Source organism: Alligator mississippiensis, chromosome 2 (genome assembly GCF_030867095.1).
Source record: "Alligator mississippiensis isolate rAllMis1 chromosome 2, rAllMis1, whole genome shotgun sequence".
Lineage (NCBI taxonomy): Eukaryota > Metazoa > Chordata > Crocodylia > Alligatoridae > Alligator > Alligator mississippiensis.
The window spans coordinates 37,790,125-37,816,736 of NC_081825.1; the positions used below are offsets into that span (position 1 = coordinate 37,790,125).

The following is a 26,612-nucleotide window of genomic DNA, read 5'->3' on the forward strand; positions in this document are numbered from 1 at the left end:
GAAATCCATGTAGTCTGTTTCTAAAGTTGTGCAGAATTACATAAATAGATACATTTCCAGCCTATATTTCCAATTTCTCTCTAGTTAAGAACCCCTTTTCTTCCAACAAATGTTTGGAAGAGCCAACTTAACAAGGTTATTGAAATAAAATGAGTTCAGCAAGCAATCAGATGATGCCTCAAGGAGAGAAAAAGAATATTAAAAATCACAAGTAAGTTACAACATGGAATGATAACATTTACTCCATTTTTAAAGCTCAAGAGTCCTTTTCCTGCAAGGAGGAGAAAAATGATTCATCTTATGATAAAAAGTGACATTTTGCTGTAGAAAATAGGAAAAAAAACTGATAAGGACTTAGGAGAACTATTCAAAATCAGGTTGTTTAGATTAGATAGGTGCCTGTCAGCTGTTTAACGGATACAGGTAAAGTTAGTGTGATTATATTTAGGAGTCAGACAAAATTAAATGATATTTAAGATCAGTATCTCAAAGGGATTTTAAACAGACCTCTCTTACACCTTTCCCCAGTAGCATGGTAGTGGGTTCTGAGGCTTTTCCTCTGTGTGTGGGAGGTCCAGGAGACCTCAGGGATGTTACTGACTTGGGTTAAACGGAATGGGGGTCCATTGCTGGGGCCCTAGGAGAGTCTGTCTAGCCTCACTTGGATTACAGCTCAAGGGTGAGCCAAAGGAATTTTAAGTGAAAAATCATGGAAGCAGACCTTCCGTAAAGCAGCTGCCCTTCAGACATTGTCCTGGGATGTTCAAGTCTTATAGTTTGAGTGTCAATAAAAGGAAAAACTGTATCAGAAAAAGGATGATCTCATTTGTCAACTTAAAGAAGTTATATCCCAACAGCAACAGTTCAATCGCACTTCAGTGCTTGCTCTTGGGATAAAAGAAAGAAACTCAGATGATTTGCAAAGTACCAAGCAAGAAACTGAGTGTCTCAAGTCTCTTATTGACAAAATGCAAGTGGAACGCAAGACTCTGGGGGAATGCAGCTGATCCCCAGTGTCACTGTTCTGAGCGGCAAAATGTCGTCCATGGTAACACCATCTGCCCACCTTTTCAGTCCACCCTCAGCCTCCAGACCCCTTCCCCCCAATCACTCAACAGAAGTGCACGCTGTTGAGCGAATTGTAACCCTAAATCCCCCCGGCGGTGTCCCCCAGGCTGCTTCCCCTGGGCTGATTTGTCAGTCCGGTTTAGATCTGCCTGAAGGAACAACTTAGGTGCAGCAAGTTAAAAATCACTATCCCTACCCCTTGGAGCGAGAAGCATTGCGAGCCCAGTTGGGCCTCATTCCTTTGGAATGGAACGAATAGACCCAATAGAACGAATGGACCCAGTGGCCGGTAAAAGCCGAAAGGAGCCTTGCTATGCTCCCAGGCCATGGTTTACCTGAAGTTCTACTTGGGCTGGTAAAGGGTGTCAGCCCTGCCATTTTGGGAGATGGAGGGTGGCAGGCATGAATGACAACTACTGCCCGAGCACTTTTTGGGGTCTATACAGTGGATCAGGGCACTAGCTGAATGCATCCACTTCAAGAACAACACCCCTGGAATATAACTGAGCAAGTGCAGGCTTGGGTCCGAGCATGCGAAGATCCTTTGCCTCCGGAGTGGGCACTGCCACCCATCTAATGTATGGATACAGCTGTCCCAAAGCAGCTCCTTGGTTTGTTGGAGTTGGCCCGAAGCTGTCTCCATTTTGAATAAAGCTGTTGATGAGCAATGTGTGCAGGTGATGCATCGAACCGTTGTCTCCCTAGTCATTAAGCATCGCATGAAGTCGGGGTCTAACACATGCAAGTTTCAGCACTAAAATTGTTTTTGGCTAAGAACTGTTTCACTGATTCTTCTAGGCCAAACAAAAGGGTAAGATATTTAAGAATCTATTTTGTTGTGGCAGCTTCTAAAACATCCGAATTCTCAGTTTCTTTGAAGGTATAATTAAACAAAAGTTAACACCAAGAAATTTAACAAGCAGGCTTTTTATCTTTGGTCATAACTTTTACGTATTAATATTGCAATTTTAACATTCTTTTGTACATACTTATAAAATTATAATTAAGTTTACTTTACATTCAGAGATTACAATCGATATATTTTACACACAGAGGAACTTTGCTTTTAGTACAAATCTTAGCATAGCACCAACAAGGAAGGTGCTAGGTTTCACAATAACAAGAACTGAAAATAGCCATTTAATTAACTTATGTAACTTGGTTAAACTAACAGTTTTGGCAGCATACATCCCAGCTATAGTTTACAAACAAAGGAAAGAAGAGGCTTTGGGATGGCATAGTGAAATGGAAAGTGCAGCCTTTGCTTCCCACCCACAAAACAGCACCTCGGAAGTGTAGTACTTTAGCAGAGCATAATATTCTTACCATTCTTTTGAACAACTGACATGTTCCAGGGAGTAAGTTTAGTCGGGTTACTCAGTGTTTATATTAGGACCTCATAGCCCAGCGCCTTAAAACAGCTGTGAATTTACTTTACTGCTGATGAAGAAAAATTCTGTAAGCACACTTTCCTACCACACCCATGGGGCTTTAAAATGGCACACTTTATTTAAAGCCTATTTTCAATACAGCCTAAAACAGTACTGATTATCTTTCATGAAAAAAATGAGGTAAATCATGCAGAGGTACATGCAGAACTAGAGCCGTTGTCCATTCGACTGTAATTATGGAAAAATATAAATGAAAAAGTTCTGTCTTTGTTAACAAAAGCTATATTTCTTTCTGTAAGACTAGTATGTGTGGCTTTATTGTAATCTGATTTAATTCAAACTAATTGGTAACTAATTATCTAACACCTTTGTAAATGCTAATTCAAAAGTTTAATTAACCCAATTTACAATTCAAGCAACAAATTTCAGAGACAAATCTTGTTTTGGACTTCTTTCTAATTCTCAAGCTGTCTTTTCAATTTTACACTTTCCTTCTTAATAGAGAAACCAGATTTTGTTTTATAAGCAAATCAATTCAAATCATGTGGCTGGGTGTCTTTTCTGGATTCCAACTACAGAGTTAAATTAGTTGTAAACAGCTTACTACATTTTTTGGATTACCATTCAAGGCATCTAACTGCACTGGATAAGAAACCCAAGGTTTTGAATTCTGCTCCTAGAGGCTAAGTACCTAGAAGTTAGGCACTACAGCATCTACAACATAGGCACTTAGGTCTTTTCCTGGATTTAACCCTATTACAATAAACAAAGCCAACCCTAGTTTATCTATGCCAGTGCATCAGTTTGGAGGACACAGTCTGAAGTTATAAACTTTACCTTTAGTAACATCTGTTTAATTATTTATAACATGATTACCTGTGACAGCATGAAAGAAGACTTGATGACTATTAAGTCTCTTTCAGTCCTATGTTCATAAGACAAGTCTATAAAATAATGAATGGCATATTATTCTCTCTTGTAATAAGAGCAAAGGACTATTCAATAAAATTGAAACAGCACATTTAAAAGGTACACAACGCTGTAGTTTTTAAGCACCGTGCTAATAGCCTATACTGTGGCATGCTTTAATGCAGTACTTCCCTAAAGCCAAAAGCCTGGCATGCTTCAAAGGAGAACCTGATAGTTACAGTAATAAGAACAGTTACAAAAATATGTTTTCTAAAAAGCAAATAGATAAACCAAGTGATCTGAAAAGACATTGGTATTTATTCCCATTTTACCTGACTGGTATCAAGAAGAAACTTTCCCTGTGAACTGGTTAGTCCATAACTGTCAAGAGCAGGGCTTCCTCTGAAACTGTTGGGTGCTACTGTCAAGCACAAATATTATACAAGAAAAAGTTGGCAAATCTACTAGTTTGATCCAGTTTGGCAAATCTTTGTGCTTAAATATTACTTCTCTCAATCAGCGTTGACAAGACATTGTGTATTCAATGTCATAATGTTACAAGGTCATCTGATTTTTATTAGGTCTTCCAGGGAAAGCAGGGGCTGGCAAGGCCTGAATTACTACTGATATATTAATAAACTCCATTGTCAAGCTTTTACCATTACACATAATAAAGAGAGAAACAGAGACAATCCCTGTTGTTTTCTGTTTTGCAAGCCACTTTCTCATTATGTAGAAGATTGCAGAATAATAAGATTTTCTTTTTTTATTCAACTTTTTCTTATTTTTCTCATAACTTTTTGACTTGGAGAATCTCACTGGAATCTAGGAGCAAGAGAATCCAAAACCAGTTTGACTGTAATTACTAATCACAGCATTACATTATTTTTTCCCATCCAGCCAAGAAATAAAGCTAACATACCAACACTTAGTTTAAACATGCCACTTTAGGTAAAATATGTTCAAATTCTAAGTAATGATTAACTCATTAAACTAATGTTGCAGGGGTGCATGTTATGACATACTCTCCAGCACCTGAAATGCTTAGCAAGCCACTTCAGAAGCTTCCAGAACCTTTATTAACTAACTAAATGATTCTTTGTATTCACTATTGGTGAAAGTAATAAAAATTCCACTGCCCATCTCTCAAAGAACTAGCAGGTTATGACTCTGAAACGCTCTAAATCTTTCAAATCTACTCCCTAACAGAATATTCCAAACCAGTTAAATTGTTATAAGTTAACTGTGTAAACAGTAAACAGCCTTCACTATTTATACCAAACCTATCCACAGGTCAACAAGAAATATGGAAGGAAGGCAAGTTCACTAATGAGGCCTGGAGCAGCAAGGAACACCAGCTGCAGACATTTTGCTTCTCCCCAAGCTGTCACAGGGACAAGCACTAGCTGCAGGCAGGGCCTACCCACCCACCTCCAACCAGGAAAGGTTGCCTACCCCTGACCCAAAGGAAATGGATCTTTATCAGCTCTCCCTCCCATCCCAGAATTTCCAGACTGCTGAAAAAGGGACAGTCTCCAAAATTCAACTCATACCAAACTTCCATTCTTCCTTTTGCCCTTACCCTGTAGAACTCAACATTCTTGGCTTCACTGGAATCAAAGCAACAGACGTCATTCCTAAAACATTTTGCTTCTGCTCTAACATTCTGAATAGTAGCAATGAAACTAACCAAGCTGCTGTCAGTTTCATCCTGCTGCTAAATAAATACTATAACTATCAATACTCAGTGAATCTTGATTTCTTTGCTGCATGGTAGTACAGCTTCCATAGGAGGAACTCCGGATGTTCTCATCCAGAAGAGCTTGGAGATTAGGGCGCTCCCTTGAGAAGTGAGAGATACAGGCTTAAATCCCCTCAGGCAGAGGAGGAACCTGAACATGGATTTTCCCATTGGTCTACCCAGCTCTACTACTCTTATTATAACACTGGGCAGGTCCACCACAAGAGGATGCACTGGAAAAAGAAAATAAGCACTGCTGTGTTCTTTTGAAAAGCAGCTGTAAACAGCTCCCCTCAGAAAAGGATATGAACAACTAGTGGATAGAGGCATGCAAGCCCAAGAGGGGCTAGATTTCAGATTCAACCCTTTCCTTACAGTTTCTGTTCCGATTAGATGTAGGGATCTCTCTGCTCAGCATGTTGGCTGTGCTGGATCCCATACTGAGGCACTTAACCTTCTCACAAATTGCATAACAGGCTGAGGCATCAAACACAGATTCAGGGATTTTACTCCAGCAAATAGGCACCATTACTACTTCTGTAATTACTACTTAATTCCTAACAGAAAGGGGGTGGGGAGGTAAGAACTACATTCCAACTGCCTATCCTTCACATACAAGAGCAGTGATTCTCAACCTTTTTAGAGATCCAAGGTACCCTTACAAAATGCCAGCTCTTACCTTTTACTCATTTTTTCACTAAGGAAAATAATATAACAATTCTTCTGTTGCAAAGAACTCAGAAAGACCAGAACAGGTCAGAGTATTTTTGATACTATGGATTCCTACTTGAAATCTCTGGCTTTATCTTGTGAATCATACATGGGTTTGTTTGCACACTGAACAGTGCTAATATTGAGCGGCACCCTTAAAAGGATCTCACAGCACTATGCTAAAGGTTAAACAAGCAAGCAAACAACAGTAAAACTTTTTGGGGTTTTTTTGGTCAGAATTTTACTGCTCTTCTTGTTTGAAAGTAGTGGTTTAAATTGGGTGAGCCATAATTATCTAAATAAAAAATCATTTTATCTACTGATAAACATGAGCAAACTCCTTTGTTTCTTGTAAAAAAAAAAGAAAAACAAAAACAAGATAGTGTTGTTATAAGTACTGATAAGAGAGCCTAGATATATGGTTATGTCTCCCTTTTTTCCATGTACAATTTCAGTTTCTCTTTATAAAACAATCTGAGCATCTCTTTACTGGAAGAGGATTCTGATGTACCTTGGTGGAAGGTACCACCAGTCAGACTGAAGAGTTAATTTCATCCACCAAATAACCTCCACTAAGCACCACCACTCCAATAAGATCATAGGAAAGTAGGAATGAAAGTGACCTCACAAGGCCATCTAATCCAGCCCCCTGCTCAAGGCAGGATGTCCTTGACTAAATCATCCATGCCAAATGTCTAACCTACTCTTGGGGGTGTTGGTTGTAGCTGCGTTGGTCTAAGGCAAGTGTGGTCAAAATGCGACCTGTGGGCTGGATGGGGCCTGCCAGGCCATTCTATCTGGCCCGCGGCCCCCCCCCCAAAATTAGAAAATTTATATTTATCTGACCCTGGCTGCCTGTCATGAGGCCCTCGATGGCTTGCCAAAACTCAATAAGCAGCCCTCCACCCGAAATAATTGCCCGCCCTTAGTCTAAAGACACAGGCAGACAAGGTTCTTTGGGTAAATGTGATATCTTTTATTAGATCAACTAAATAGGTGGAAAAATTGTTCTTTGCAAGCTTTTGGACACAAGCATCCTTCTTCAGGCACACACAACAGCAGACTCTGCCTATGCCTGAAGAAAATTTAACTTTTTAAGGACAGAAGAGATTCCCCAACTTCTCTAGGTATCCTGTTGCAATGCCTGACCATCCTCACACTCAGTTCCTCCTAATTTCTAATCTAAATTTCCTTTTCTGCATCTTGAGGCCATTGCTCCTAGTCCTGTCTCCTACGGCTATAGAGAAACCTACTTCCATCTTCTCTAGAATTGCCCTTGAGGTATTTGAAGACTGTTACCAAATTCCCCCTCAGTGTCCTCTTCTCCATACTAAATAACCCCAGCTCTTTCAGCTTTTCCTCACAAGTCATGCTTTCCTGTCACCTAATCATTTTTGCTGCCCTCCTCTGGACTCTTTCCAATCTGTCTACATCCTTCTTGAAGAATATGGCCCAAAACTGAGCACAATACTCCAGGTGAGGCCTCAGCAGTACCAAACAGAGCAAAAGAATCACTTCCCTTGATCTGCAAGTAACGCTTCTGCTAATACAGCCCAATATTGTTCTGGCTTTTTTGCAAGAAGAGCACATACCTGTTGGCTCAGATTCAGGCTGTAACTCCCAGGTCCTTCTCTTCAGTACTACTGCCAAACCAGACATTCCCCAGTCCGTATTTGTGCATGCAATTATTCTGTCCCAAGTGCAGGACTTTGCCCTTGTCCTTGCTGAATCCCATCTGATTGACTGAGGACCATTTATCCAATCTACTCAGGTCATTCTCTGCAACTCCATTCAACATGGTGTCAAGCCTACCCTCAGCCCTTTCATCCAAATCGTTAATAAGACCAGTCTCAGGACAAACCCCTGGGGAACTGCTCTTGATACCTCCAACCAACCAGACATTGTACCATTGATGATGATCCAACCAGTCTTGTATCCACCTTCCAATACTTAGTGTAAGCTAAGCAGTCTGTATTTCCTTAGTTCAGGGGTGCAAGACACAGGTGATGGGCCAGATCGGGACTGCAGAGCCCTATCATCCAGTCCATGGTGCTGCCTGTGGGCCTTGGGGTAGACCCACACACCACCTGTAGTGCACACACTGGATCCATTATGAGGGATCAGTCTGCAGGCCTGATACAACCTGTAGACCAAACTTGCACTATCCATCCAGCACACAAGAGTTTGATGCCAATGAAGCTTGTCAATGAAGATACTGTGGGAGACCATGTCAAAACCCTAGCTAAAGTCAAGGATATCACATCCACTGTTCTCCTGCCCACAGGGCCCATTCACCTTGTGATAGTAGGAAATAAGGCTGGTCAGGTATGACTTGCTCTTAGGGAATCCAGTCTAACTGCCCCTGATTACCTTGTTCTTCTCTAGGAGCTTCTCAGTAGATTCCTTGAGGACCTGCTCCATGATCCATTCTACATACTGAGATCAGATTGACTGATCTGCAATTTCCCAGATCCTCCTTCTTCCCTTTCTTGAAAGATGGGCACTACATTTGCTCTTTTCCAATCATCCATGACCTCACCCAACCCCCTCAAGTTTTCTAAGAGAACCAATGGCTCTGAATTTACCTCAACCAATTTATCTGATGCCCTGGGATACAGCAGATCCAGCTCTGCTGACTTGAAGTCATCTTGCTTCTCTAAGTAATCCCTATCCCTGCTATCATTGGCTGTATACTGTCAAGAGTACACTGGCCTGTATTAACAGAAGTATCACTTAAAAATCACATGAAGTGATCCTCCCACTCTATTCAACCCAACTTTGAACAGACAACGTATAAAGCATTTCTTAGGTCTTGTCAATACTATTAGACAAAAAAGGACTATTCAACAATAAAAGAACACTTTTTTTTTTTTTTTTAATAGCTCCTGGCTCCCTTTGCCCCAAAAGAACCCTATCTTGCTGGAGCTTACAAAAACTATATGCTACCCTGAGTTAACAAAGATAATGAAGTACCTTTATAGGGCAATTCTAGCCAATAGCATGCTAGGCCGTTACACCACTTTCTCTCAACTAAACCAGCTGCCTTGCTAACTTGGGGTCGAACCTGTCCTGAAATCAAGCTCAGACATTTTTTTTTTTTTTGGAACAAAAATGATGCCAGCTCCTTGAGCATATCTGCCATAAGTCTAAACAACTGGAATAGTTGCATTTGACTTTTGGGGGGAAGGAAGCTGGCATGAAAAGACAACTGCGTGGCATCAGCCCCACTTGGTCTGGCATGCCCCCGCCACAACCGAGGGAGCAGCGCTGCAGAATCAGCATTGCCAAACCAGGTACGGACAGCGGCAAACCAGCTTTCACTGGACACAGGCTGCTCAAAGACTGCCCTGGGAGGGGAAGCAGGCAGGGAGAGCGAAAAGGACAACGATGCCACTGGACCGGGAGGCAGCGAAGAAGACGGAGACAGGATCCGCAGCAGCGGACAGACGGCGACGGCGACAAGAACAGGGAACAAACCGCGCTGTCCCCTGCATGGGCACTGGCACGTGCCCGCCGCAACTCGGGGAGCCGTCGGGGTACAGGGCAGCACCCTGCGGTGATGGCCCCTACTCATGAACCACTTGGCTTTGGAGAAGGCTTCAAACAAAAGGCAAGGGGGGCACGCGGGAAGCTGCCCAGCACCTCTTGCTCCACGAGCAAATCCCCCTGGAACCGGCCTCCTACCCAGGGGCTCTGCCCGCGAGCGAGTAACGCCGCCTCGTTTTGTTTTCCCGTCTCCGCGGCCCGGGCAGGCAGCGGCTGCGGCCCAAGAAGGCGCGGGGGCAGCGCCGGTGCCGGGCCCGGCTCCGGTTCCTTCCCTCCCGGTACTCACAGCGTGACGGTCCTGTTGGGCAGCGCGGCGGGCGGCGGGGCCCGCGCCAGCTCCAGGCTGCTGCACACCACCTTCACCTCCGCCGCCGCCGCCCTGCCCGAGGCCTTGGCGCGGCCGTCGTGCTTGCAGCCGGGGGGCAGCGCGGCACCGCTGGCCCCGAGCAGGGCGAGCGGCAGCAGGAGCAGGAGGCGCGGCGGCGGCATGGCGGGGCCGGGGCGCGGCCTACAGCAGCCGCGAGCGCCCCATGAGGCGCGGCCCTCACCGCGGCAGCGCCGCCTCCCGCCGGGGCCGGGGCCGAACAACCGTGCTCCCCCCCCGCCACCGCGCCGGCGCCAGCGCCGCCGCCCACTGCGCAGGCGCGATGGCGCCGAGGACGTGCTGCTTCCCCGTGGCCGCGCGGTGTGGGACTCGGTGCTTCGCTCGCGCCTCGCTCAGCCGGGCTCCTCCGCCGGCCGTGCCGGAGCAGGCGCCTCCCTCAGCCCTGCTGCCCTGGAGACAGTCGCCACCTTGGTCCTGGGCCCGCCCCTGAAGCTGCTCTGGGTGCCTTCCCTTGCTCCTTGGCAGTCTTCTTGCGACGCCTCCAGCATGGCAGCGCCTCGCCCAGTCGAGCGCTGCCTGCTGGAGCCGGAGCTGGAGCCGTCCTCAGCCATTTAGACGCTGAGATCCTGCTCTGCCTCGTGCCAAGCCGCCAGCCGGATGAGTGGCGCCGGGGCCAGACCATGAGCCCGACCCTTCACGGGTCCATGTGTGGGGTTGCATCTCATGCCACCCTAGCCCGGTTTGGCACCTCTGGGTTGAACCCACCGCCTGGCCCTGCCTGCCTGTATCAGGCCCCAGGCGACCCGTCTGGTACACGAGGCTCCCCGTGAGTCCAGAAATTCGGCTATCCATGATACTACTGCTCTGACACCACATTTCTGGTCCCTTGGATAGCTCTGGCCCATGGGGGTCGAGCACCCCTGTTCTAAGCCAGCGCGTGTCCCTGCTTCTCTTCCTCTTTCCACTGTTGGGAAAGTATCATCCGCACCTTCCTGCTTGCAAGAGAAAGGCTACCTGTGTGTCTTAAGGTACCTATGCAGCCCCCGCCCCCAGGGTCACCAAGCACCTCATGGGACTTAAAGTTGTTTATCTTCAAAATATTCCAGGGAAGAAGTTGAACTGTTTCCATTTTATAGCTGGGAGACTGAGCCACAGTGAGGTTTGTTTTTTCTCAGATCTCTTTTTGAAAGTTCCTCTCCAGTTCCTGATGTCTGTCTTTTGGCTTCTGAGGTTTTCGGAGTAAATCTGGAGCACAGCTTCAAGTATTTTCCCTGCACTGATAATGAAACCGTGAATCAGTTTCTAAATTACAGCTGAGGGAAGGGTAGGGTGGCACATTGAGAGACTGAAAGATGTAAGCTGTTGTAGGCAGTGAAATTAAAAATGAGTTTCATGCCTATATTTGACCCTCAATTTTAATTTTGTGTTGTCAAAACATGAATGTCTTTCCCTCTAGACTTTTTTCAAGGCTGCCTTCACTCTTCTGTTTAGTCTACCTCCCCAGTGATTTGTTCCATTCTTAATGGATCCTCCTCTTCCCATTTTCACTTTCTCTTTGGAGTTGTTACATACTCTGGGGGCATATCTACACATGTATTAATGCGCCATAATTATAATAATTGTAATAACAGGTACTAAATGAGCTGTAATAGGCGCTATTGCACCAGCACACACATTTTAAGTGACACTAATGTACAGTAGACTAATTCTGCTGTGTGTTAGCACATTAGCATGGTTTTCACCATGGCACGCTAATTCACAGTAGAATTAGTCTACTACGCTTTAGCATCTTGTGTAGACACACCCTAAATCACCGCTGGTATTCATTTTATGTGCTGGATTTTTACTACTCTCATTCAGGCTAATGGCTTCATCTACCATCCAGTGCCCAGGTCTTGAAAATGTACTTGTTTACCTTTTTTCATTCCTCTTTTTCCTGATTCATTCCTCTCTTTCCTAATCAGAGGCTTAAATCGCATGGATTTTAGTGGGACTTGCTTATAATATAGTTAAGCACATGCTTCATATCTTTCCTATACTGAAGCATATGTGTTTGTCTCTTTCTAACAATAAACTTAATGTGGTCCAAACTGAACTCCTCCTTCCTCCTAGGAATGATGTGCAGATCCCTCATTTTCTCACTGGTCACACCATTATTCTCCCTGGCACATAGGTGTCTAACCTGGGGCGGGTCATCCTTGACTTCCTTACCCTCCTGGTTGCAAACAGTTGTGAACATATGTTAACTGTAGGTTTTTGTTTTGAGTTTGAGTTTAATTGGCTAACAGCAACATTTACACTATTTTTTGCAGTGTTCTTACTCCACAAATTACAAAATTCTTGTCCACAAGATATGGGGGAAGAAGGGTAGAAAGCCTTATCAATGTTCATATATAAACACAGATAGGTCTGGCAGCACTTCAAATCCTTTCTATGTCCTCAGGGTAGAGAAAGATGAACAGGATCTCACTTTGGTGATTTCTGGCTAGGTGCTTTTCCTTCTCTCAAATTCTTTACTTTGCCTATTTCTGTCCTTTTCTTTCATCAGATCAGGTTCCCACATCCCTTCACATTTTTCTTGGCCTCTATCACCTTCTTAATAACTGTTCTTTGCTTCTCTCCTCAAGGGAGTCCCTTTGCTGTCACTACCGGTAATGTCTTGTCCTTTTTTTTGGGCTGCCACTGAATCCTCCTTCTACTGTATCTCATTTCCTCTGTTAATGGGACATCACCTGCTATGTTTCTGCTTGTGGTAGCAATTGCCATTAAAAAGTAAGCATTTAGCAACAGCTATGACACAGCAGTGTCTGCAGAGACACTGTTATTTGCTATTCCAAGTACAGGGAAATAACCTTGGTAACTGCTGGCATATGCTGACTCCCTAATGGCAGAAGGCATGCTATAAGTGCACCTTTTAGACTAACTAAATAATATATACACAGAGAGAGATTACCACAGCTAACTACCTCTAATGGCACTGGCTGCCATTAAGAGTGGAGAGGAAACTATCACTCAGGTTCTGAAGCTTCCTCTGATGTGGGCATAGGACCCTACCCCTGCCTCTACTGGATGTTCCAGCCTAAGGAAGAAATTCATTCCTGCACCCATTAATTCTTCACAATCCTTCATTTGTTATACTCAAAGGCCAGAGTATTCCTAGAGCTATACAATGAGGATGAATTATTGCTTTAAGGTTGTCATTTGTATATCTGCATTCAACACTGCAGACCAAATGCTTCAGCTATCTTGTTCTCAATTTATCTACCTGCATCTTGACATGGAAGTAGTGTTACAAAGGGCAGTTATGCAGTACCGATGATATTGTACTCTAACATACCCTCATATCTTGAATCTCAACTATCGACACTGATTACTTTTTTTTTTTTTAAACAGGTCAATTTCTTAAAGATATTATAGATGATTTTTAAAGGAAATTGCTGTCTAAATCTCATACTTAGGCCTAGCCACCAAAGAATGTGCATACCTGCATATTTCTGGCAGCTGTGTGTGGCTCCATTACGGCAGCTGTGTCAGAGTATTCATTCTGGGAGAGCACTAGCTGCTGAATGAACCATGCTAATGAAAGGGTAGCATCGTGCAATAGCACCTGAGGGGAGTGTCTTTGTACATCTTTAGGCAATTGTCATGGGGTGGCAGAGGTGGGCAGCTCTGTTGACAGGCGGGAGGGTTCTGCTGGCACAGAGAGCTTTTGAAAGCACTTGCCATGATTAATTGCTAGCGAAACTGATGGCAAAGGTTGCATTTTAGATCTAAGTTTGGGTCATCAATAAAACCTGACCAAAACCAGAACTGGAAATTGAAATTTCATAAAACTTGAAAAATTCCAAATACACAGCTCCTAAAGGTAGCAGAGGAAGCTACCAGTCTTTGAAGATTTCCATGACTGCCAGCTATCTGTTGCTCTTACCATTGTGCTACAGAAAAAATGTTATTTAGATCCATCCAGAAGCTTCATATGCATGCAAGGAGCCCATCATCCAATGGGAATTCTAGGTCATAATTTCAGGTTATGCCCAGCAGCTGGTCTTGTGGGGTTTTTGTTTTATTTTGTTTTTGCTTAAGGCCCTTTTTAAAAATAAATGATAGGATTATATCTCATAGGTTATAGGGCTGCATACATTTAACTTTATTTAGACGAGCATCACTTATTTTAATCCTAAAGTTGACAATGTTCTATGATATTTGTAAACTCTTCACTTCCATTACTAAAAACTTTTAAAAATATTGCAGTGGAGGATATATATAATCTACACAAATTATTTGTGTGTCACTTACTTCATCTGTGTTTGGACCTAGGCAAACTGAGAACCATCCGAGGCTACTGAGGGAGCTGAAGAGCTAAGCCTGAATTACACCTATAAAAGTCTACTACATTGAGAGAACACAATTATTTGTCCCGAAAGTAATAATTACCCTATAACAAACCCCTAAAATGAGAGAAATTAGAACTCTATCTTTTCTCCTTTTTAAAGGAAAGTTATTTAGAAAGCTGGGTACCTAAAAGTTCTATAATAACAAATTGTGCCAGTGGTGCATAAACGTTTCTCTGCAAAATACAGAACAAGAATCCAGTATGTAGAGATGGAAATGACCTTTGTAGGATCTTATATTTACATTAACTCAGATAAATGTGATGTTATATACATTATAGGAAAACGTCTGACATATTATAACTCTGAGTTTGAGCTGTCCTGAAAAAAAATGTTCCACTTATTGAAAGCAGTACATTAAATCTGCCTACTTAATGCCCACTTAGTAAAATAATCAATTAATCAAAATGAAAAAGCAGTTTCCTTATACACAATGTTCTATTTAACTACTATATAGACATTGTTATATAAGCAGGATCCATAATACATAAATTGTAAAATAATTATAGTAATAATATAGAAAACAGAAGCCTAACTACTTAATTACTAACACATCAGTGCTTATCACTGAAAAGGAAGGAAGGAAATGGTTTTCATGGATAATGATTAGGTCTGGCTGGATAGATGAGGACTTGCACTGATGTGTGAATGGCGCATATGAAAAAGGCTGTCTGATGCTTAGGAATCCAAATGGTTCAGAAGTTAAACTTCTTGAACATGAAGTCTCTCCTCTAATTCCCAAATTCTATCACCTTAGATTTCACAGAACATTACCTCTAGAAAGTCCAAATTTTACTTGCTGCATAATGGTCCCTGAAATCCGCAATTTCGTTTTTGATTGTTTCAGGCTGAACTAGAAAGTAGTGAATGAACAGAATTTTGTTTTCAATTTTTTTCCAGTGATAGTTAAAGAGCATGAAAATTCTTTTGGCCAGTGCAAGAGGCAGCTTATCCTCAGAGGGCAAGTTGATACCAATCAAAATACAAGGCAATGTTTTAGGAGCTTTTACCCAGAAAAAAGTTGAAAGGGAGGACACTGAAAAGTAAATCCCTTTACTCTGAGAACTAATCCCCAGACAGCAGATGGAAGAAGAGGTGCTGTAACAACCAGTTGGCTTGGATGACAGGGGCACAATCTACACAGCAAAGTTTTGGTAGCAGAACTTTAAGTAAGTTCACACTGAAGTCCCTCTGTGTGAAAAAAGCCTTCTTTTCTGCCAGCAGAGAGGAGTTAGATGTGTTAGTCTGAAGTCTGAAGCAAGCTGTTGCCTACAAAAGCACATGCCTTTCTGAACAACTTAGTTTTTAAGGCTGCTTGTACATTCACTTGGGGTGCGGGGGAACATTTTAATTAGAGAGATTGCCAGGCAGCCACTCTAATTAAAACACCATCGCATGTATTAAGCCCCTGTGCATTTAAAAATGGCCACGGGATGCTATAAACCTTATTCAACAAAGTTTAGATAAAGCGCCCCCACGGCCATTTTAAAATGCACAGGGGCTTAATACATGCGACGGTGAGGCAACACTGAAGCATTCAATTAAATTACAGGGGCAGGCAAAATACGGCCTGCCAGGCTATTCTGTCCGGCCCACGGAGCCCCTACAAACCTTAGTAAATTAATATTTATTTGCCCCGGCTCCCTGTCAAAGCTGGCTGGAGCCAGGGGCAGTAGGAGCCAGAGGGAGCCTACAGCAGGCTTGCAGGCTTGAGCAGCCCAGCCCTGCCCACCCCCAGCCAGTTCCCTGCTTTCCTACCCCCACTCTGCTCTAGCACCATGTGGCTGTGGCACCCAGCTGCATCCCCAGACTGCAGAGGATGGGACCACACTGGTAGGGGTGTTCGTGTGTGTGCATATGTGTCGGCAGGCATGGGGCAGAGTATATGTGTGTCTGCAGGCACAGCGCAGAGCATGTGTGCGCAGGCAGGCACAGGAGCAGTGTGTATGTGTGTGTTTATAGAGTGAGTCTCACATGCATACCTCTCCATACACATGCACCTATGCCTCCCCTTGCACTGCTATACAAAAACCCAAGCCACCCTTCCCCCCCATTCCCACCCACACCCCACATACCTATACCCCCCACACAATATACAAGAATAAGACTTCATTTAAAGCTGTTGTGCAGTCACCTCTGCATACACTACACAAACGCATGTAAATCAGGACAAAAATACTTTTTGAAATCAAATTAATGGAAGTTGTAGATGATCACTTTTTAGAATATGATTTGGTATTATTCTGGTTTTGAGATGGCAAAATCCCTTGCTGAAAGGAGTACTTCTAGGGGCAAGGGGAAGGACTTCTGGTGGCAAAGGTCAGGGGCTAGGGGGTGGGACTTCTGGTTACAAGATGGCAACCAGAGGACCCCACCTGTCAAGGGGTGAGGCTACCGATGTGACCCTTGACAGCTTGCCAAAACTTGGTAAGCGGCCCTCCACCCAAAATAATTGCCCGCCCCTGAATTAGAACGTGCATTCTATGCACTCAGATTAGAACATGAATGAGCATGTGTATAGGCAGCTTAAGATTCAACTGTGCCTTGCTTTCTTTCTGCCAGCAGAGAGAACTCCTGCTGAGTAGAAAGAGCCTCTACTCCACAGCCAGATGAAAGAACATGTAAACCAGTGGTTGTCAAACTATTTGGACTCAAGGCATCCCTCACTGGACTGAAGGCACCCCTCATCAGACTTGCAATATGCCTCTTAACTTTGGTGAATTGAGTGGCACCCAGTTTGAAAAACTAATCTATATATTACAGTACTTAGGGGATTTTTCAGGAAGGGACAAGCCTAAGACTGCATTTTCCTACATAGCTTATCGTCTCACATCTCCCACACCCTTGAAAAAAAATCACACCCTGGTTGATAATCAGTGATGTAGATGCTCCTACATCTTCTGTGGTCTGCTGCACTCCTTTCAGGAGCTGGTATTTTTCTTGTTCTAAACTTGTTCTAAAAGAAACAGAGACAGTTTAGATCACAGGGGTGGGCAAAATATGGCCCACGGGTCAGATCCGGCCCGCGAGGCCATTCTATCCGGCCCGTGGGGCCCCTAAACAATTTACAAAATTTAATATTTATCTGCCCCTGGTCCTGTCAAAAATGACAGGAACCAAGGACAGTAGGACCCAGGGGAAGCCCGGTGGGCTCTCACAACAGCAGGGCCTGCCTGGCCCTGCCCCACCAGCCGGAAGCCCTAGCAGGAACTTCTGGTCTGAGACAGCATAGCTGCCCCGTGCCGGAACCACAGGTCAGGGGAAAGGGGGGGAAGGCAGGGGAGGACCCCAGGCAGGGTGGGTGCCCGGGGAAAAGTGGCCTGGGAAAAAGCTGAGCACAGGGGGTGGGGGGAAGCAGCCCCTTGCCCACCCCCCACGCTGCAGCCTCTTGCAGCCCACCTGGGGCAGCCTATGCCTGCTCCAGACAGCCTCACGGGCTGTGATTGGCTGCAGCAGGGAGCGCCGGCCACGAGGCGGGTAAGGGGCTGCTTTTCTGCCCCTGTGCTCAGCTTTTCCCCTCACTTGCCCTGTGCCCAGCACCCCACACTGCAGCCGCTTGCAGCTCACATGGAGCTGCCTGTGCCTGCTCAAGACAGCCCCACATGGGCTGCGAGTGCCTCCAGCAAGGAGAGCTGGCCATGGGGCGGGCGAGGGGCCACTTTTCCCCACGCTTAACACCAGCTCCTTCCCTGCCAGGGAGCACGGGGTCAGGGCTGTGCACTGCTCCCCCGCCTCTACCACAGGCTGGGGGGCACTGGGAGTGAGTAGGTATGGGAGCCAGCAGGAGCATGGGGCCCACACCAGTGTCCCAGGGCCAGTGCCGGTGGAGCCTAGAGCAGGGTGGCAGGAGCACAGGGTCCCAGCCAGCAGGGGCTCTATGGAGCCGGATCAGCTCCCCCCCTCCCTGCTGATGCAGCCCAGCCCAGCTCCACAGACCCCTGCCAGCCTGTGCCCCGCTTTGAGTCCCGCTGGTGCTGACCCTGGGACGTTGGTCCCAAGAAACCGAAGATGGTGACCGGGGGGCAGGGCACCTGTCAAGGCGGAGCTACTCATGCAGCCCTCAACAACCTGCCCAAACTGGGTAGGCGGCCTTCCACCCGAAATAATTGCACCCCTGGCTTAGAAGAACGTAAACTTGATCGTGGAAGGGTCTGCTTTAACTTGTGCTGCTTGCATCCATACTAAGTTGAAATTCTACTTAATATAGTCTCTTCTGCTGGGAACTGTATTCAGTGTTCCCATCTCCATTTCTTTCTAAACATGTATTTGTACATGTACATCCATTATACAGATAAAATTCTGGGCTTTAGCTTTTGGACTAGTAAGTGTTTTTAGATGTCATTTGAGAGATCAGTTTGCACTTATAACTGAAATTCACAAATACTAGTTCACTTGAAGAAACAAATCATGGCTGTCAGAGAGAAAGGCGTGATGCAAATATGATCAGTGTGCTCTCACAATTTGTGCATGTCCATCTCCCGTCATCATTTCCCTAAATATTTAGTTTGTGTTTATTTTCACTGGCTTCCTTATTATCTGCAGCTGTGCTCCTGAAACGTTGTTTACAAACATTAATATTCCACAATTCAAGAAGAAATTTGAAAAGTTGAAGAGAACTCATTGCTACAACAACGAGTAAAGGATTATATGTGTTATAATGAGAGCTCCATTTGCTTGGCTTAACAGTTGAGTGGCCATACGTCCCAGTTTGACCGGGACAGTCCCGGATTCCGTGGGCTGGTCCCAGTCATCTGGTGAAAAGTCCTAGGCCAGAGTCCAATGGGGAAAATGAAGAGGTCTGGCATACCAGGCAGGTGGGTGGGCAGGCACTGCTGCCACTGTATGGGAGCAAGGAATATAGGGACTGTGGATATTGCATTTTAAGGCGACTGTATGTCTGCATGCCTTGTTCCCAAACAGTGGCAGCAGTGCCTGCCCACCCACCTGCCTGAAGCACCATGCTGCTCCACCTCCATACCAGACTCTGATCCAGGACTTTTGACCAACTGGCTGGGACCAGTCTACAGAATCTGGGACTGTCCCAACCAAGCCAAGACATATGATCACCCTACTTAAAGAAATGGTGATGTGATCATAACATAAAAGTACCTAGATAAGGCTTAGAGGGATCTTTAAACCAGCAGGCATAAGAATAACCACATCTAAGGCTGAAAGTTGAAGTGAGAAAATTCAGAATAGAAACCTGGCCCAGAGTTAACAGTGAAAATTACTAAGGAGTGTGGTACATTCTTCACTGTTGGGCAGACTAGGTCCTTTGGGTAAATGTGATATCTTTTATTAGACCAAATAAATGGTTGGAAAAAATGTTCTTTCCAAGGTTGGGGGCACAACAAACACGCTTCTTCAGGCATAAGGAGAGTCTGCTAGTGTTTTGTGTTCTAGATGGAATAGTAGCTGGTATGCAAAATGCTGGTATGTGAAAATGTAAGTGTGTGGGAGTGAGGATCAGAGGCCGTGGGAGATAATAAATGTGAGACAGATGGGGGAGGGGAAGGAAGAGGGGAATGTTGACCTGCTGATAGAATGTAGCTGGTAAAATGTAGAGAGGTTTCCTGGGGTTATCAAATGGTAGGCAGGTTATAATGTGCCATAAATCCAATGTCTATATTTAGTCCATGATTTTTTGTATTCAATAGATTTATCAAGTGAAGTTTGTAGGTTCATCTATGAAAGGTGTTTTGTAAATTCCCTTTGAGGATTAGAATTGAGAGATTGACGAGAGAGTGGTTCTCTTTTGAGAAGTGTGCACCCACAGGTCATTGGGTATTTTTGTCTTTGATAGATTTCCGGTGTGCAGCTGTTGTTTGGTTTCTCCTGCATATTTTTTCACCATGGCATTTATGAGATTTATTACATTTCTGGAGGTTCCGATATAAGATGCAAAAATGGTGACGGTTCTGTTGTGGGGTGCAGTTATTGTGGGGGGTGATGGAGATGTATTGGCAGGCTTTACATTTCTTTTCCCAGCATGGTCTGGATCCATTCAGTTCTGTGCAGATGTGTATGTTGGTCTGTGGGGGGGGGGTTCTATATAGTGATTTTTATTTTACCATTCTGGATATTGATCATAGTGTCTAAAAAGGAAATGTTGGTGCTGGAGTATTCAAGAGATAGTCTGATGGATGGGTGATGATTACTGAATTTGTGATGGAAATCAATCAGAGATTGCAGGTTTTCAATCCAAATGATGATGTTATCTATATATCTTAAGTATAGCATGGGGTTGGTGGTGCAGTTCTTGAGGAATTCTTCCAGGTGGCCAATGAAAAGGTTGGCATATTGTGGGGCCATTTTGGTGCCCAGAGCTGTGTCTATGGTCTGGAGGAAATGTTGGTTATTGGATGAGAGGTTGTGTGTGAGGATGTAATGTATAAGTTCAGTAATATTTTTAAGTCTGTACTCTCACTTGTAATCTTGCTCTTGTAGATATGTAGGAAACTTTTAAATCAAAGCTACATGCTTTTCTCAGAGACATGATCTAGCATAAACAAGTATTAATTTAACAAAGTCCTATGTTCTGTATTCAAAAGAGTCTATCTTCATTCAGGAGATCAGACTAGATGATCACAGTACTACCTTTTGACCTTATCTTTGAGGCTAACAGTCCTTTAATAACACTGAAGTAGCTGCACAAATCTTACATTCAGGGAAGCTAAAGTATAGAGAGGGGATGCAATTCTCTAAGGTAACCAAGAAACCCATGGTAAAGACAGCAAGTAGCTCACACCAACTAACAGTTTACTTCAGCAATGAAATTATCCTTCTTTCTTTCTACATTAAGATGGAAAAAGGAACTGATACCAGTCTCTTAATAGGCAGCAATTTGCCATAACAGGTCTGTCTCATAAAGGAAAAAAAACAGAATAGCACATATATTTTAAAGACAGAATCAGCAAAATTGTCTGTCGCTTGCTCTGTGGATGCTTATTCAAACTGGCATAAAGTCATTTTTTAAAAGAATTTCTGTATCTGTGCAGTGAAATAGCCAATGAGCCTTTTTTGTTTTTGTTTTTTTGGTTTTTTTTTGGGGGGGGGGGGCGGTCAGAATTGGCCTCCTAGATAACTAACTTCAATCTGTTTTCAAGAAAGTAGGATTCTAGGATGCTGGCATGTGTGATAAACACATATTTCATTTTCAATCTTGTCTCTTCCAGGAACACTTTCAATTAAGATTCCCAAGTATATTATTTAGACTTCATAAAACAGTTATTACATACTAAATAAATAGCAAGTACATATTAAAAAACATATTTTAAGAGTATCAAAGCTATATAATAGGCTCATATCAATTTCACAGTTATGAATTTAATACATAATTTTTAATCCTTGGTGAATGTTTAATCAGTATTCAAATAACACACATTAACTGTCCTATTAAATCTAAATTAATTGTGGTTTGGGGAACATTAATTTAAAAGGTTACCTATTTTCCCTGCAGATCTGATCTTTCTGTATCACATTTTTTTCATTAAAATTAGTGTTAAAGACTCTAAATTTGTTTCATGTTTCATTTAGACTATAGTAACTAGGCACTCTGAATACCTGTGAAATCACATTCTCCCAAGCTTCACTGCTAATAGAGATATTAAGATTCTCACCCATTGTCTTCTGCTGTAATTAGCATTACCTGGTGGTAATAAAGACATCATACATTTGTTTAAAAAAAGATAATCCCTGTTGACTCAGATACTGACATTCAGCAGCTCATCAGAATCAGTGACTGATAATCTACCCTTGGGGTATTCACATTTTAAATTTACAAAATGACTAATTTGCAGGAAAAGATCTAAAACTGAAAATATAGTGAATACATTTAGTTTTAGTCTTGTGAACAGAATTAACATCATCACAAAACGGATCTACAAGTGATGGTATTCCTTGCAGTTCTTTGAATAATAAGCAGCTTTTTGAGATGTTAGTTTAATGCTGATTGCAGTTGTTTTGACTGTCAGTTCCCAAAGACTGCACAGCAGTGACAGTGATAACTGACATAGCAGCTTTTTTGGTATATCAAGTGAGAGTTTTGATTAGGGAATAGGCAAATAAGGCTTCAGGCCAGAAAAGACCACTCTATCTGGTTTGGCCTCCTGTATATTACCACAGATCTTTACATTTTACCCAGTTATGCCTGAATTAAGCTTAGAAGCTTGTGTTCCACTAAAGCTTGAATGCATTTCAGATAGCCTCAAATCTTGAGACCCTATCAAGAATGAGAATCTGATCATTTCCATTCTTATGTTTACAACAGTTAATCTCCCTTCCTGTTAACAAAATTAATTTCTCTGGCTTCTCTTGTTCTCATAACCAGTGGTGTCATATCCAGGTTTACCTTTTTGCCACAGCACTGTACTTAAATGTCATGCTTAGGGATCCATGACTCAACGGATTCTATCATTTTGTAGTTCGGGCTCTAAATATATAACTTTCTGGGGATGTGGAGATTATAGAAAGCTTGGAAGAAAACAATCACACTATGATAGAATTAATGGGAGTTTATACACATGCTTGGGGGGGAGGGGGAGAGCGGCACTTTAATTAGAGCAGCTTCAAGAGCCTCTCTAATTAAAGCGCCCAAGCGTCATGTGCATCAGTGTCCCCATGTGCAGCAGTGCTTGCCCAGTTGGCGGCTGTCCCTGCTGCGCTCCATGCAGGCCTAAGGCACACCTAGGGCAGCCCATGCTGTGCTCCTACCCACACCCACTGGCCCAGCCTGAGCCCGAGCCCAGGCCGTGGCCAAGCAAGCAGCTTCTGGCGGGGCTGTTCCCACTGCAGCTGCAGCTGGCCAGGTTTGCATTGTCATAGGGAGGCAAGGGGAGCACAGTGGCACCTGGCCGGCTGCAGCTGCATCAGAAGCTGCGCTTTGGCCAGAGCTGGCAGGGCTGTTCTGTTTCCCTTACCTCCACCTGCAGCTGCTGCTGCCCCTGCCACACCATGCCTCTCTGGGTGGCTTGGGGGAAACTTCAGCAGGAGGCTCCTGCCCAGCACAAGGAGCTCAGGCTCTATCTCCCGGCTGCCTTCCAGCCGCTCCATCCACCCGACACAATGAGCAGCCCCTGTGGGTGAGCAGAGCAGGTGGAAGGCAGCTGGGATCTGGAGCTGGAGATCCATGAACTAAGCAGGAGCTGAAGGTTCCTGCTGAAGCTTCTCCCCGCCCACCCACCTGCCCGGCATGTCAGGGGCAGGAGCCGCAGCTGAAGGTAATGGGAGCAGAACAGCCCCAGCAGCCCTAGCTAACACAGAGCTTCTGTTGGGGCTGGTCCTAGCGTGGCTGCAGCCAGCTGGGCGCTGCGGTGCTCCCCTTGCCTCCAGCAGCCTCTCTTCCTCCCTCTCTGCCCCTGCTGCACCATTCTGGGTGGGCAGATGGGGAAGCTTCAGCCTGGCTGCTCCTGTTGGAGATGAGCAGAGCAGAGGAACATCCAATCGGCTGCAGCTGCACTGGGAACAGCCCCACTAGAAGTTGTGCGCTGGCAGGAGTGCAGGCGGGGGCTGCCGTAGTGGGAGTGGGTAGGGCTCAGCCCCATGTAGAGCACTACAGTGGCAGCCACGGGCTGGATCCAGCCAGTTGGTGGGCCGTATCTGGCCCATGGGCCATATTTTGTAACCCCCGCCCCTGACTATAGTGTATCTGGTCTTCAGCAAAATTAGACACAAAGTCCCACATGACCTTATAAACAAATCAGTGAAATGTGTGCTAGAGAAAACTACCATAAGGTGGATAGACAGTTGGTTCATAGCCACAAGGCACAGGGTAATTATAAATGGATCCCTGTCAGTATGGCAGGAAGTTTCAAGTGGAGTCCCACATCAGTCCATCCTGGGCCCAGTGCTGTTCAATGTATTTATTAATGATTTGGATGATAGAATAGAGAGCTTCTTAAGCAACTTTGCAGATGACATGAAACTGGGAAGAATCATTAAGATATTGGAGAACCGGAGTGCAATTCACAAGGGTCTCAACATATTGGAAAGCCAGGCTGGAGCCAACAGGATGAAGTTCACTGCTGACAAATGCAAAGTACATCTCAGGAAGAATAATGAAAGACACAAATGTAAAATGGACAATACCTGGCTGGGTGGCAGCACTACAGAGAAAGGTCTAGGAATCTTGGTAGGTCACAGACTCTATATAAGTCTGTAGTGTGATTCATAGATGCTAGGGTCAGAAGGGACCTCAACAGATCATCGAGTCGGACCCCCTGCCTGGGCTGGAAAGAGTCCTGGGGTCAGATGACCCCAGCCAGATGCCTATCCAATAGATCATTAGGTTCAAGAGAGAGATCTTTCTGGCCTCTCTACTTAGCATGGGTTAGGACTCATCTAAAGTATTCTACACAGTTTTGGATACCACCTTTTAAAAAAAAAGAATGTGGAGAAGTTAGAGAGGGTCCAGAGGTACATGACAAAAATGATAAGGGGCTTGGAAGGCAAGCCATATGAGGAGAGATTGAAGGAAATAGACATGTTTGGCATCTAGAAAAGTCACTCTAGAGGGAACGTGATAGCAATCTTCAAATATCTAGAGGGCTACCATAAAGAAGAGGAATGAGGGTTGAATAATGCATTTGTATAGGATTTGTATAGGATAGGGATGAGCTTGCCTCCAGCGCAGGGGTTGGACTAGATGACCTCTGGTGGTCCCTTCCAGCTCTACTTTTCTATGATTCTATGAACTTTGCAGTTGGTTGTATTTAAACACATTTTATATGAATGGGCCCAATTTACCAAGCTGTTTCATGTACTGCATGCTGGGATTCTTCTTCTCTAAAACTAAACTGGTTATTTATTAAAATAACTATTTACTGAAGTGCTGCAACTGCTGCTAACATTCAAACCATGAATGCAGCATAGTGGCTTCTGGTGCTTCTTTTGTGTTCATCCAGATTCCATACAAGTTATGCAAGTGATTCAGATTACCCTGTATGATTGCCCTGTCGTCCTTGTTATTTATTGCATTACCATTCTGATAAAATTTGCATATTTTATCAGAAATGATTTTACATTTGCTTCCAGATCATTAATGAAAATCCTGAATAGCTTCAGGCCTGAGTTTCTACAGAATCCCATAGACACATTCCCATTTGATGATTGTTCCCCATGGGCAGTTTTTGAGATCTATCATTTATCCAGTTCCTCAACCATTTAAAGTACTTTATTGATGTTGCACAGAGCTAGTTTTTTAATTGGTGGGTTGTACAATACCAGGTCAATTGCCTTACAAAAGAATGCATTTTTACAGTTACTTTTATAAACTAAATTTTCAATCTCATGAAAGATTGAAATAAGTTCAGATAGTTAACAGGACTTTTTTTCCTTTAAACCCTGTTGACTGTCTTTAATTATATTTCTATCCTTCTTGGTCAATCGAATACTTTATTAGTTTTTCTTTTATTTTGCCCAAGATTGATGGCAAATTAACCTGCAGCGTCACCCTATTTATCCTCTCCAAATACTGGCTGAGCAATATCAGTATGAGAGTTACTAAAATTAACACCAGCAGGCCAAAGATCTCTTGAGCCAAATCTTATAGGGTCCTTACATGCAAACTAATTGGGACTGCTGATTTTAAACCATTTGCTGCTAGTAGATATTTTTTAACAATGCTTAACCTAATGATTCATCATTCCCATAATATCACTCCTCTCATTCCCATCATACTACTGCCCTTCACAAATGGAAGATAAATAGTTATCGAACTGCCTATCTGCATCATTATTAATTTTACCATCTCTATTTAGTAATTTAGGATTCATTGTTATTTGTTCCTAATAACACTTGTAAAACAGACAGGCACATAAAAGTACCTCCTTATTGTCTTTAGTCCAGTCAGTTTGGATGTCTTTAATTTCCCTTTGTCAATTTCCTGTTCGTCATCATTTGAATCTAGGTAGAAAGTTCCAAATTATACTAAAACCCAGCCCTGACTACTGGAATAGCTCAGCATTGATAAGGACCTTCAGCAATTCCTTCTGGAGTGTTAATCACTCTTTAGGGCCTTTTCTTTGACATGCTAAAAATGATGAGAATTGAGGGCATTTACAGCTACTTCCAGCTACTTCCTGCAAGGTGCTAGGCCACTGTCTAGTCTAAGATAATACGGAGTGTTTGAAATGTGTTTGCTAACACATTAAGTAACAAGTAGCATAGACAGTTAAAACCTTATAAAAGCTTTAGCTGTTTCTGGTCGGCACTAAAGCGCTTAAGACCAGTTGTTTGAACTAATGTATTTTAACCACTTTTTCATAGCTAGAGTCCATTTCATTTTTGTCCTGGTTCTCATTTGCAACTGGTTACAGTATCATCTGTCGTAGCTGCCTCTCCATTATAGTATCATTCCACTTACCGCACCATTATACTACAGTTCGTGGTTCTAGTACAGTCAATGCTGTTTTTAGCAGCTCTTTCCCTTTATTTCTCACATTATCATTAATCTTTCCCCCACTTGAATTATTGGTCAAGATCTTATTTTGTTATCCTAATATTACTTTTACTAGTATTTGCTCCTGTGTAGG

The 26,612-nt window shown here is 43.7% G+C and overlaps 1 protein-coding gene across 3 annotated transcripts in view; it reads right to left on the minus strand.

The window, feature by feature from the left end:
• Positions 1-9,938, minus strand: part of ADGRA3 (adhesion G protein-coupled receptor A3) — a 116,463-nt gene extending 106,525 nt beyond the window's left edge. For 2 of the 3 annotated variants that reach the window (XM_019480201.2, XM_006278038.4), the window contains exon 1: positions 9,653-9,938. In XM_019480201.2, coding sequence (XP_019335746.1) covers positions 9,653-9,855 — 203 coding nt within the window. In that variant the 5' untranslated portion in view covers positions 9,856-9,938. The remainder of the gene's footprint in view (positions 1-9,652) is intronic. The other variant, XM_059721611.1, reaches the window with a different exon arrangement.
• Positions 9,939-26,612: the final 16,674 nt, after the last annotated feature.